A 14,427-nucleotide genomic window follows, 5' to 3' on the forward strand; every position below is an offset into this window, starting at 1 on the left:
CAGTTCAGACTGTTCTAATGCTAGAACTGTCCCAAACTATTCTATGGTATAACTGTCCAAATATGTTCTAGGTTAGAATTATCGAAATTGGTTTAGGGTTGGACATCTTCTGTGAGAACTTTTGTGAGTACCAATTGTTGTAAAGTATTTTTACTGATAGTTCCTGGTATATTTTGAGAAACTGAAGTTAGAACTAATCTCATTTTAATGATGATGTTAATCCCTTTTTTTAGAACATGTATATGCATGTATTGATCGACCACTAGACGTAAATCATACAACAATGAAACAAGCAATAATGAAACTCAAAACTTGCTGAGATATTTTAATAGTTTAATAAAGCAGTTGACATTTCATGTTTGTCAAAGGTTGATATGTCAAATTTAACATAGAACTAAACCAGACTTCTCGGTGTATGCATTCATGTATATCTTTAAAACTAAGAGAACGAACAATAACTATGAATAAAGCCGGTATTGTCTCAAGTAAATCTAGGTTATTTGAAAATTATGACAAATAATCTACATTACCAAATTATAAAGATAAATCGAGATACGTCAACTTATATACTATAACTCAGAAAATCGTACTACAAGAAAAAACCAGGTGCTCCGCAGGGCGCAGCTTTATACGACCGCAGAGGTCGAACCCTGAACAGTTGAGGCAAGTATGGACAAAACATTCAAGTGTGATACAGCTCTGAATTCGGATTGTGATCAAATTTTTGACATTACATGGTGTTTTTTTTTACACAAAACAAATGTCAAGATTTTACAAATCAATTAAAGATTTCTTCTTCAAACTTTTAAATCTAAAATTAAATAGTTGACACAGCATAGGTTTCTGACACAGAATGAATGTGGTCTAATGAACTTAAAAGTTTTTTTTTGCCTTTGAGCAATTCACTATGCTGTTGAATATTAATCCTCTCAAAAAAATGTTTGAAGAAATTTTCTTTTTATTTATGAAATCTGAAATAAGAAAAATTTACCACCTCCCTTTTTTTTCACATCCCCGTTTCCCTTTTTCCAAAACTGATATCAATTCAAATTTCTAATGGAGTTTGCAACAATAACTACTCTTTTAAATACATCATAAAATATTAAAATGTAAAATAAAGTGCTTGTTATCACTGAATAGTAAAGATTGGTTACAATGGTAGTAAAAGTGAATATACATTGTTTATTGTATAAAACAATAAAAAAAACTTCATCAGCAACATTTTATATTGGCAAATTTCCAATGAAGTTATTTACATAAAGTTATTGGCAAATAAAAATAGAAAATGACATCATAGTCATGTCTGGCAAATTTCCAACATATATTATCAACTACTATTCTATACAAAGAAAGATAACTCCAATTGAAAATTAATTGCTATTGCACAATATTGTGCAATTAGATATTTCTTGCTATTGTGCAATACTGTGCAATTGAAAATTTCTTGCTATTGTGCAATACTGTGCAATTGAAAATTTCTTGCTATTGCACAATACTTGATATGGAATCCTGATTTGGACCAACTTGAAAACTGGGCCCATAATCAAAAATCAAAGTACATATTTAGATAAAGCATATCAAATAAGCCCAAGAATTTAATTTTTGTTAAAATCAAACTTAGTTTAATTTTGGACCCTTTGGACCTTAATGTAGACCAATTTGAAAACTGGACCAAAAATTAAGAATCTACATACACAGTTAGATTTGGCATATCAAAGAACCCATTTATTCAATTTTTGATGAAATCAAACAAAGTTTAATTTTGGACCCCCATTCGGACCAACTTGAAAACTAGGCCAATAATTAAAAATCTAAGTACATTTTTAAATTCAGCATATCAAAGAACCCCAAGGATTTAATTTTTGTTAAAATCAAACTAAGTTTAATTTTGGACCCTTTGGACCTTAATGTAGACCAATTTGAAAACGGGACCAAAAATTAAGAATCTACATACATAGTTAGAGTCGGCATATCAAAGAACCCCAATTATTCAATTTTTGATGAAATCACACAAAGTTCAATGTTGGACCCTTTGGGCCCCTTATTCCTAAACTGTTAGGACCAAAACTCCCAAAATCAAACCCAACCTTCCTTTTATGGTCATAAACCTTGTGTTTAAATTTCATAGATTTCTATTTACTTATACTAAAGTTATGGTGCAAAAATCAAAAATTAATGCTTATTTGGGCCCCTTTTTGGCCCCTAATTCATAAACTGGTGTGAACCCAACTCCAAAAATCATTCCCAACCTTCCTTTTGTGGTCATAAACCTTGTGTTAAAATTTCATTGATTTCTATCTACTTACACTAAAGTTATTGTGCGAAAACCAAGAATAATGCTTATTTGGGCCCTTTTTTGGCCCTTAATTCATAAACTGTTGGAACCAAAACTCCCAAAATCAATCCCAACCTTCCTTTTGTGGTCATAAACCTTGTGTCAAAATTTCATAGATTTCTATTCACTTAAACTAAAGTTATAGTGCGAAAACCAAGAAAATGCTTATTTGGGCCCATTTTGGCCCCTAATTCCTAAAATGTTGGGACCAAAACTCCCAAAATCAATTCCAACCTTCCTTTTGTGGTCATAAACCTTGTGTTAAAATTTCATTGATTTCTATTCACTTTTACTAAAGTTAGAGTGCGAAAACTAAAAGTATTCGGACGACGACGACGACGACGACGCAGACGACGACGCCAACGTGATAGCAATATACGACCAAAAAATTAAAATTTTTGCGGTCGTATAAAAAAGGATTTTATTATTGTTGATACCAGAATTCTATTTTGATGTTAATCTTTCAATATGTAGGTACCAGATTGTTTAGAGGCACATCCACTAAACACGATTTGAACCTCTTTTTTTCGTGTGAGCGCACATAACGAGCCGAAAATATACATGTTGTGTTGAATGGCTGGTATTTTACAACAATTCTGATGATCAGTTAATTGCACTAATGGTTGATGTTGGGTCTTTTTTCTTGTGCTTTTTTCACCTGTCAAGACATTTTTACGATGGGTCATCCCACTTAATATTTTAGATTGTTTAAACGTCCTTCTGATAGTTGGGAAGTTGCTAAGTTCTCCTGTATCGTTATGAAGTAACAGCTTGATACTTTCCGCAGTAATATCACAGAGTTTTGATGCTGGAATGACGAAGTTATATTGAGGCAGTACAAGAACAGTGTTTGTTGATGCATCTGAAAGTTGTCAGAGTAAGAAACCTCTTATAATATAATACTAATATTCACCTGAATCTTAGGATTATTTTTTGTATCACTTAATTCTGCCTATATCTCAAGTAATTTTCAATTCTGTGTTATAAGTAACTTAAAGGTTCATTTCAAACACTATGTCAACATAATGTTTTAAATTACTATACACATGGAAAAAAGTATTGCAACACCAAATTGAAATTGAAATTAAAAAAACACTCTTTATTTTTTTGTGATATAATTTGGTAAAATAGAACTAGTTAAACATTATTTAAATATCACCAGAGTTTAATCTATAAATATCGACTCGATAAGTTTTTATCTGCGCATGCAGCTACTGTACCCGTAAACAGCCAAACAGATGTTTTTATCCTCATTGTTGACAACACTTTAAATAACCAAGTTTTTAAAGTTATGTGATTGACACCTTGTAATGGGTCCTAGACAACTCTTAACTGCAGCAAGATGGCAGATTATCAGCATAAGAGAAGCAGGGATGTCGCTGTAACAACTGCACGTATTGTTGGTCATCACCATTCCACTATAAGTCGTTTTGAGAATAAAAATCAGGCAGTAAACGCTGTTAAAGACCTTCCGAGATAATTAAGACCCCCTATACCATTTGCTAGGGAAAATCAAGCACAATGAAGGTTGGTCAGAAAGAAACCCATTGCATACAAGACAATACTAAAAAGAGAGTGGTGACCATACAGGAGCCTTTTAACAAGAACTGTTCGAGATCGACGTATCGTTACTGGTTATCGTGCGATAAGACCATTTCGGAGACCTTTGCTAACGAACAGACACACAGTTTTCCGTATCCAATGTAGTGCAGAGCTCGCCAAAGTTGGAAATTAGCATCGTGGAGGAAGATCCAATGTTCAAATGGAATTCGGTTCATCTTCCTTGGCCCGATCGAAGCCCGGATTTGAACACCATAGAGCATATTTGGGACACTATTGGGCGGAAAGTGCGCGAAAGGACACCCCAGTTCAAACACATCATGAAATAAACAATGCCCTTTATCAGAAATGGTTGCTGCTACCTTACCAACAAATTAGTCGAGTTATGGCAGGAATCAGAAGACGTTTAGATGAGGTTATCCGTTTGAATGGAGGCAGCGCACAAAATACTAATTCTGTGGCGTATAACGATCAACCATGATGTGAACAGTCATCTGAAGATTAATTTTGAAATGTCTGACATTGTAAAGTTCGACTACAGTAAAAGTTGTAAAATGCATTTTTTTGTACAAAAAACACTTCATTTTGTTATTAAAATTGTGGTTATATAAATCATTTTTTTTCCAAACATTTTTTGTTCGTTTCAATGCCAATGTTATCATAAACTATGTTTCAATAATATTATACACATATTTTATTATATTTCATCCAAACAAAGAGGCTGATTTTTCAAGTTTTAAAAAATCAAGGTGTTGCAATACTTTTTTCCATGTGTATATATATTAAATGTAAAATATCAAACTACGCTGTACTGATTAAATTTAAATCTACAAATACTGGCGCCAGGGGGATACTGTACGTCAGAAACCCGGCAATATTTAATGATGTAAGATCCTGATTTTTACGATATTGTTGCTTTTTTCTAATACACTAAAATAATGTGTTCATTATAATTTTTTTTTTATCTAAAGCGTAATGAATAATGAAGATCAGGAGTTGTATACAAATCAATCATATCGTTTGTTCGTATCGTACTAGTTTTCTCCAATACAGTTATAATACTGATTTCATCTGTTTGAGTAACAACAAGAATATTCTAGAAGTCGTAGATCAGCATAGAACTTACTAATCATTATCTAATTAATTGATAAAACCACACAAATGTATGGAAAAACGTAACTGGTAATATGCAAGAAGTGACGTATAAACTGATACTGTTTCATACATAAAACGTGACGTACTGCTTCAACTTTCTCATAATTAAAACATCATATAAACGGAATATATTGGTCGGTTAATAACTAATCTTTACAACAAAATCTATTTTTTTTGTCTTGCAATATTCTAGAGATCGTGTCCATTTGTTGCGGATACTTGTTCTGATAGATGGTTGGTGCTTATGATCATGACGATATTAAAACATGTGCATAGGCGGATCCAGGGGGGACATGGGTTCTGATAGATGGTTGTGCCCGCCCGATCCTTTTGTGGTAAAAAATTGGGTAATTATATAGGGAATCACTGAATCACTGAAGCATGACTGCAGGGAACGGGCCCCTCCTTAGGTCAGTCAGTCCCCCCCCCCCCACATACAAGTTCTAGATCCGCCATTGATGTGTTCTGTATAACGGATTGAAGTCAACACTTTTCGAGTATCACGATACTTTAGTTGACCTTTGTGAACTATCTGTGACCATATCTATCATGTGTCTTTTTCTTATAGTCACAATTTCATTTTCAATTCGTGTTCGGAGGGTAGGCACATTCAAACGCGTGTAATTCGTTATATGCATGTACGAAATAAGGAGCTTGTAGTTCAATGGTTGTTGTTGGTTTAATATGTCCGTCATATTGTTTTTTTTGTATATTGTATTTTTTTTAATTAGGTTGTTAGTTTTCTCAATTGACTTATTTCATATTTTTCATATCCGGCCCGTTTAAAGCCGACTATAGGTATAATTATGTTTAGATCAAATCCATAGAACTTTTGTGACTAATTGTCTCATTGCAAATCATACCACATCTCCTGCCGTGTGTACTAATTTTCACATTGATTGGAATTCAACTTCTTCATCAAAACTATATTGACCAATAATGTTAACCTTAAGCGGGACAGACGAACGAACGGACGGAGGAAAGGACATCCAAACTCGTTTGATTAGTTCCGAAGAGATGTTTATTGTAATGAGAAAAGTTGATTATTCTGGTACTGAAACATGGTCTGCTTCCTTTCGGACTCTCGACAGACACACTACATCTGTGAGAGAGTTGATTTTTTTTTAATCACATTTTTTATTGTTGGTTTTATTTATGAAGTGAACTTTCCACAATAGTTTTAAATGTTATTATTATTATTTATTTATTACTATTATTCTATTGTTTAAAATGTCTGTCGAGAGTCCGAAAGGAAGCAGACCATGTTTCAGTACCAGAATAATCAACTTTTCTCATTACAATAATTGGTGGACGACCCTTAAAGCTGACATCTATACAGACATCTATAAAAGTCAAAGTTTATCATCACATCCAGACCAAATAACATGCTAGAAGGACAATTCGAACATTAACTATTTGCAGTTGGACATAATTTTCGTAACTTTCAAACTTTTGGATTCCATAGTATATACAGAATATTTCATTTGTGACATTTAGAAAATCAACAAAAAGGATACAGTATGCAGAACTATGTTAGAACATTTATTAACATCAGTGACAATAACAATTGTAAAGTTATATTATTGTGTATTGTTTAAAATATGTATTTTCATGAAACTGTAAGTAATTCCAAAATGATAAATAAGAAATTTAATTTTGATTTTAAGATTTCCAGCGATGAAACTAAATCTTCATTTTTATTTTCATAAACTACATTGTGTTTCATATCTGTAAATTTTTAATTGAAATAACTAAAACATTGATAATTAAGTTAGCAAATTTGCTCGATAAAATGTTGTAAATTATGTATTCATTTAAATTTTCATTTCATTGAATAACTTTTCAGAATATTATTTGCATATAGTTTTTTTACTAAGATTAGATTGAATTTTATTTAAAGGACACATAAAGTGAATCCCCTTGTAAAATTAATCTACATGGAACATGGTAGGAAGTCCTGTTGCCATTTGCTGTAAAGAAAATCGTACAATATAGTCATAAAAATAGTGTAGATATTAACTTAATATTGAGATTGGGCTACCTCAAAGTAGGAGCGCCACATATATATAAGCATAAAAATGGGCTACCTGAAAGAAGGAGCGCCACAAATAAAATGGGTTACCTCGCAGGTAGGAACGCCATGCATACGATTAACAGTAACTTAGAGACTAAAAAGATGCTTAATCAAATTCTGTTAAAAGTTTATTCTGCATAATCATAATTCATTTTGAATTACAACATTTTGTTGAAACCTTTAGGCGTATATAATTATTGTACCATAAATTTCATAATTTTTAAATAAATGTCCAATTGTAAATTGAGCAAATAGAAGAATAATAGTAATAAATAAATAATAATAATAACATTTAAAACTATTGTGGAAAGTTCACTTCATAAATAAAACCAACAATAAAAAATGTGATTAAAAAAAAATCAACTCTCTCACAGATGTAGTGTGTCTGTCGAGAGTCCGAAAGGAAGCAGACCATGTTTCAGTACCAGAATAATCAACTTTTCTCATTACAATATGTTCACAACTTTATATAAATCTCTCTTGGTCAAGGTCTCGAGACTTGCCTTCTATGCTCGGATAATTCATTTTAAAACATAACCGGTAGTTTTAAATGTTTAAATATCATTTCATCAAGTTGTTAAACTATTTTAAAACTATTATAGGACAATAGATAAAAGGTTTTGAAATAGCTGAGCAATCACGAAACATTTTTAAAGCTTATGTTCGAAATAGATATTAATTTCAATCTAAATATAGAAATACACAGGATATTGCTTATAGATATTATTAGTTACGATATACATTTAAAAAATCAAAACTTCAAATCGATAGGAAGTTGGTTAAAATTACGTCCGGGTAACTTAAACAGACAATGTCGAACAGGTACTATATTTATTTATAATTTTATATGTGTTTACTTTACATGAATAGCATTGTAGTAACAATGGGTTCAAGTCGACTTTCGATTATGATTTATTACCTCATAAATTATACATGTACATATAAATAAATACATATAATATAAAATTTTAAATGCAGTCAACTGTCTAGTTTCGTTTCCAATGTAGCTTATTTTTATCCTACATGAAATCAAACGCAATTGAACCAACTAAATCATTGTCTTCACAAACCACTACAATTTTACAGACAAATGTTTTTATTGTAGAGCTCAAAATATGTAATGGAGCATAGTTGGTTAAACTTGTATTTATCCGTCTTCAAACCATTTATTCATTTGGTATGAATGACCTCGATGCTCTCGTACAAATGGTAGCGTCGGCCGGAGATAGTGATTTCTTTTCTCAGGCGGTCAACTCAAAACTTTAAACATTGATAATCGCTGCTTCTACGCATAGTACGTGTTATTAAGGGCCAACCAATTATATGTTGTAGTTGCCATTGTATTCAAACATTATAACGTTGGTTTTCTTGTTTGAATTGTTGAACACTAGAATTGTTTTGGGCACTTTATAGCTTGCTGTTCGATGTGAGCCAAGGATCCGTGTTAAGACCGCATCTTGACCTATAATCGGTTTACTTTTATAAGATGTTGGAATGTAGGGTTGTCTCATTAAATTGGCACTCATATCACATCTTCTTATAACTATCTAAACATCCATTAAGAAAAATGCCGTATAATAGATGTTTCTATTGCTGTCATTCTTTGTTATGCCAAGTATAATTTTATGTCTTATTCAGAAACACAGAATGAACCTAATTTACGGATATTGCATGCTGTAAAACTAAAGTGAAAATACACCAAAAAGCATCTTAAGTATATATGTTTTTGCTATTGAAAAAATCGGTTGCATATGAACAGAAAATTCTGATTTAAAGCAAATATTTCAGTTGAAATTAAAATTTGTTTAAGATTAGCATGTTTAGAGAAAGATAATTATTTACCCAGATCTAGTCGGCTAATGTTACAAATATGTTCAATCAAATGCATTAGTTACTAAAAGGACAGGAAATAATTTATACAAGACAGGATAGACTAGACATGTACAACAAAACTATGTATTCTTTTGATTATTAAGCACCAAGAAATGTCTATGTGTACACGTTTGTGTATATTATTGTATTGTTGGTATTACTCATATGAATTGTAGCTCGGATGTTTCCTCTCTTTGGTTGGGTTGTTGTCTCTTTGACACATTTCCGATTCCATTTTCCCTTTTATTTCATGAAATTAGTTGACTTGTACTAAAACTATTTTTTTTAAACTTTTGACAACAGGAGAACTGGTGTTACATACTATGAATGGAAGTCGGATATATTCCACTGTGGCCATGCTGCTATATGCCTTAGTGATGGAACGTATATCAGTTATTGGCATAAATCGCCATACTCAAAACTTCTACTAGCTGTAGGAATGACTCCTCTCAAGAGTAATATCTTCATCCTGTTCTTTGATTATATAATATCATCGGTAAATATACTTTATGCGTTTTAACTACAACAAAACAAATTATTACAGTAGCATTTTTGATCAAATAAACCGCACATTTCAACAATTTATTTAATTTCACGAATATTGATTTATGATGCAACAGTTTTAGCAGTGATATTTTGTTTAACATTGTTTTAAATATTTTTTATTTGGAATAAGTTGTTACTGAATCTTTTGAATTCGTGAATGCGTAATCAAGAAAGTTTGAGAAGCAGATATATAGTGTACATGGCAATTGAATTGTTGTTAAAATATTTGCTATCCAGAAGTTAACCAAGTCTGTATTCTTGAATTTCAGCAGAATGTCACCTTGGACTATTAGTTTTTAATTTAGACATTAATGTTATTGGCTTCGTATTACATGTTTATTTGCAATGATTAATATCATATATAAATGCAGTATCGAACACAACAACATCACATCAAACAAATTAATTGCGATTGGTGTCATGTCGTAAAGTATTTACTGAAACTGTAATGTAGACAAATACAGAAACACCTCAAGCGTTGGTAGCATGTTACAACATCTTGAATGGCGCAGGCTCCCTGACAGAAGAAAAGACTCCAGATTGATAATGCTTTACAAAATTGAACACGAAAAGGTTGCAATACCTAAAAATAATAAATTAATTCCACAAACAAGACAAACAAGACATTCTAATTCTAGTACAGAAAAGAATCCTACTTTCCAAGAACTATTACGGACTGGAACAAACTACCGGATAACATTGTAAATTTCACTTCAGTAGACTCTTTCAACGCTTCAATTTCAAAGCATCAATATTAATTTAACTCAATTATAACATCTTACTTAATTATTCAAAACATTTATTTTTTTAATTTTTCGTATTTTTTTAAAAATTGTACATTTTTCAATCTATGTCTTGCTACATAAGTTTCCTCCTGTGACATAATCTTCAATTTGTTGAAGGCGTTCACTAAATGGTAGAATAGAATAGAATAGAATGGAATAGAATGTGTCGGTAGGTCATGTCTGATCTTAACTAACAGCAGGTTCCATATTTATACTATTTCAAGAATTATATTGTTTTTGTTTGTAAAATGGGTTTAACTCCCCTAATGTAACAATGTCAGTGTAAGCCCGGATCAAGAAGGAGGAAGGTATTTTTCGATTGGTGCAAAAAATAACCTTTACTTTTGGTACAGATGATACTATGCTTCATTTGTAAATGCAATATCGACCACAAGAAACAAACGTAGCGTTGTCGCAAATGAGTTGTGGCGCAAAATAACGCAATTTTTTGGGCAAAAGTATTTCTCACAGGACATTTATACCTGTCAATAACTACAGATCCTAATGGCATTTAATAACGAATGAAATGAATACTGTATATAAAGAGTTAATAGTAGGTCACGGAACCCCCCTCCAAAAAACAACAGAGAAATATATCGATTGGATTTAAGCTGACTACATTAGATAACAAAAATAATATAAAAGACAGGAATCAACGACAAGCTTTAAGCTCCCTGCTCGGGAGAGACACCAAGCACATGGCGGTGTCAAATGTGTGTTGTGAGCGTACTCTGTAAAACTGTTTTAACTGAACGAAAACTTATTGATTTAACCTCGAGTTCAAAAGGTCACAGTAAACATAAAACAACTTACAAAAAGAAAAGAAATATGAATTGATGATTTATATAGGAACTCGCAAGTACTAAAAACTAAATAAAAAAGCCCGATTTCAAATTGAGAATACACCATGTTTACCTTAGCTTTAATATGAATCAGTAAACCTATCAGAAAATAAAGTTGTTTAAAGCAGTATGGGACACTTAAGCAAGACACACGGACACATAATCCTTTTTTGCATGCACATCACAATCTATCGTGAGTATTTAAGAAACATTCTTGAATAAAAGTTTATGGACACAAATATTTTAAATGATATTGTGTATAAAATATACATAAAGATACAATAGGGTTTACGGAACTGAGACACTAGCTATTAGAAACACAATGAAAACAACCTCTCGCTACACATTATAACATATAAGTCATTTATTTTAAATTACAGTTTCTACCTTTTACTGATAACAAGACGTTCACGAAAACATATACACTAGATGCCAAAATAATGGGACGTGAAGCTGACCGTAGAATTACTTTCCATTCGGATTTTCTTAAAGAAGATGAAGTTAAAGAATGGTGGTACGAGAACCGCATGCTATCGTATGGTCTATTTGGAAGAAATTGCGCCACTATTGTTTTCCGTGCGTTGCAAAAAGGTGGCGCAACAAAATACCAATGTGATCCTGAATATTCTATCTGGACTCTTAAAAGAATGTATGATTATTGCGAAAAACTACAGAGGAAAACGTATCGGTTACAAAATGGATCAATGCACAAATATTCTACAGACTTTGAGTACATCTTAAAAGGTTTGAAGCATGATGCTAAAATAGCCCAAAAAACTAAGGAAGAGGTTGACAAAAGGAAAGAAAACATAAAGAAAAGTAAGAAGGAAACTAGCAGCGATGAAAAGTCAGAGGACACAAAATCAAGTGATGAAGAAAATAGTGAAGATGAGAAAGGAGATACAAATAAGTTGCAGATGGTTCCAGTCAAAGATGACAATCAAACGGAACAGGAACACACATCCGGGGAATCACGGAAACAAAAGACACACAAGAAAAAGAAGGACAGGTGGAAATAATTGTGACCTTGTTAATCTGTCAAAACTGAATGAAAATTGTAACATTTATGATAGTTTTACTATTAAAATTTATATTTTTTGTAGATACTAAAAAAAAGACCGTAGGACATCATCGCAAACATTTTAAAGCAATTTAGACGTTTTGTAATTTTTTTATCACAATGTTCTTTTATTCCTTACATTGTTGTTTGAATAGTTTGCAATGTATTGTAAACTATAATTACTTGATTTTATTAAGTCTGTGATCATTGTAATCTTAATGTCTACATGGACAGTTTGCTTGTTACTTTGTATATGAGTTATTCGAAATATGCTTAGGGATTTTTAATAATTTGTCAGCTTGACATTTATCCTTTTTAAATTTTAGTATGCTTATTACACTTAAGCGATAGCGAAATGTGTGTACAACATAGTTTAACTGTGTATTTCAATATTCACTTAATTTATTCAAACTGTTGCAAATGTTAAAATCCTCAGATCTTAAAACCTTTGTATGTGCATTAAGTGTGTTTGATTCGTGCACATGCTAATGCTTTAAAATTATTTATTTTCTTGCTGAATTTTTCTTTTCTTTTTACTATATAATATATAATAGACCACTTTCGAGTCCATCCGTCACCGGAAAAAACTCGTCAATTATACGCGCCTTTATGACGTCATTTACCAGATAGAGGGGATCGCCTGTATCCCTGCATTATTTACGTTCATCAAGCGTCTTCGAGATCGTCATTGTGCAGGATAAACTAGAAATAATGGTCGTTCTGTAGGTACTTAATGACAATCCCCTATAGCTAATGACAGCAATGCTGATTGTCAATTTTGAGAATTCAATTTGCCGAATAATTCGTACAATATAGAATTATAGTTTTCCAACCACTCGCTCATCATTGGAATGGAAGTGACGACGCACAAATGACGTTCACTAAAACCAGAGTTTTTGACGGAAATGCATCGAACTCGAAAGTTGTCTATTGCATCTTCAATGATTAGATCTTTGTAATTAATATCAAGCAAAATCAACGGAATCGTACAATTGTACACATTATAATATCGGTACTTCTTTGTTACAGCTTTGAAGAATTTTGGACTTCAAAAAAATGTTGCAGATAGAGTGGCTAAGAATTTAAGATATCTCATCAAAATTTGAAAAAGATTAGATGTTGTATAAACCACACGCTACACACAAATTGGACTGGATTTCAATCGATTTATTTGGCATTTTGGGTCGTCAATGGGCTTCAGCTAAATACTTTATAATTATTTGACTTTTGTAACTTTTTTCATTCGAGCCTCGCTGACGAGTCATTTTGTTGAACAAAAGTTTGATACTTGTACTGTATCTAGGAGGAGTATATTGAACAGTTAACATTCTTTATATGAATTAGACAAGAACTTCAATAACATGAACAGTGTCAATTGTATTGCATCATATTCGCGTTTTCGAAAATCGATGCTTACGACAAAAATAAAACATAATACAAATGCTTAAGATCTAATAAAACTAAATAGGACCACATTGATAAACCAAACATTCAAATAAAAACAGAGGAGAACGGTACTAAAGGGCAATCAAAAACATTGGTCTAAAAAAGTAAAAGCCCTGATAAAAATACGAAAAGACAAACAGACCATTCATGATTCTTTGATACACATGTACATATATATGCTTAATCTATATGTCATTTTGTGCTTTTTTGTTACATATATTTGGTTTTTTTAGTGATTAAGATTATAACACTATGTTGACTGCTGTACCCTTATTTTTGACATTTTATGTCTTTGTTTTGTTCGTAAATATAATGGAATTTGATGCAACTGTCACATAGTGTGAGAGGTTCAGCTAGCTTTAATTCAGGTTTAATCCCCCATTTTCTAAATAAGAAAATGCTTGTACCAAGTCAGGAATATGATTTTACGTTTTTTAAACTACACAAACAATAATAAGCGGATGCGAAATAGGAGGTGCACATCCTATTAAACTTGCAAACTTTTAATTATATTGGCGGAAAGAGTTTGAATTGCACATGCACTAGGATTCTTTTATCTTCATTTGAAAACAAGACTAAGTTCAATAAATGAGAAACCTCAGTATACATAATGTAAATCTATCCAAAATAGGAGATGCACATTTGTTTGCATTCATTGTACATAGTCTGAAAAATTTAGAAGGTAAAGTGCTGCAGATGAACATGAAACTTACATATGCTAGCCTGTCTTTTTATTTCGAACACGAGACATC

At 31.9% G+C, this 14,427-nt stretch overlaps 1 protein-coding gene and 1 long non-coding RNA gene across 2 annotated transcripts; one reads left to right on the top strand and one right to left on the bottom strand.

Moving 5' to 3' along the window:
* Positions 1-6,955: 6,955 nt before the first annotated feature.
* LOC139493426 (uncharacterized) lies at positions 6,956-7,324 on the bottom strand. The gene is made up of 2 exons (XR_011657000.1): positions 7,138-7,324; positions 6,956-7,091 (listed from the first exon to the last, which is right to left on the bottom strand). It is a non-coding gene; the product is annotated as an uncharacterized lncRNA (long non-coding RNA).
* Positions 7,325-7,818: 494 nt separating this feature from the next.
* LOC139493427 (uncharacterized) lies at positions 7,819-12,748 on the top strand. The gene is made up of 3 exons (XM_071281825.1): positions 7,819-7,946; positions 9,300-9,492; positions 11,550-12,748. Exons 1-3 carry the CDS (start codon positions 7,936-7,938, stop codon positions 12,186-12,188), a joined length of 843 nt encoding a protein of 280 aa, XP_071137926.1. The 5' UTR covers positions 7,819-7,935; the 3' UTR covers positions 12,189-12,748.
* Positions 12,749-14,427: the final 1,679 nt, after the last annotated feature.

This window comes from Mytilus edulis, chromosome 10 (genome assembly GCF_963676685.1).
Source record: "Mytilus edulis chromosome 10, xbMytEdul2.2, whole genome shotgun sequence".
NCBI lineage: Eukaryota > Metazoa > Mollusca > Bivalvia > Mytilida > Mytilidae > Mytilus > Mytilus edulis.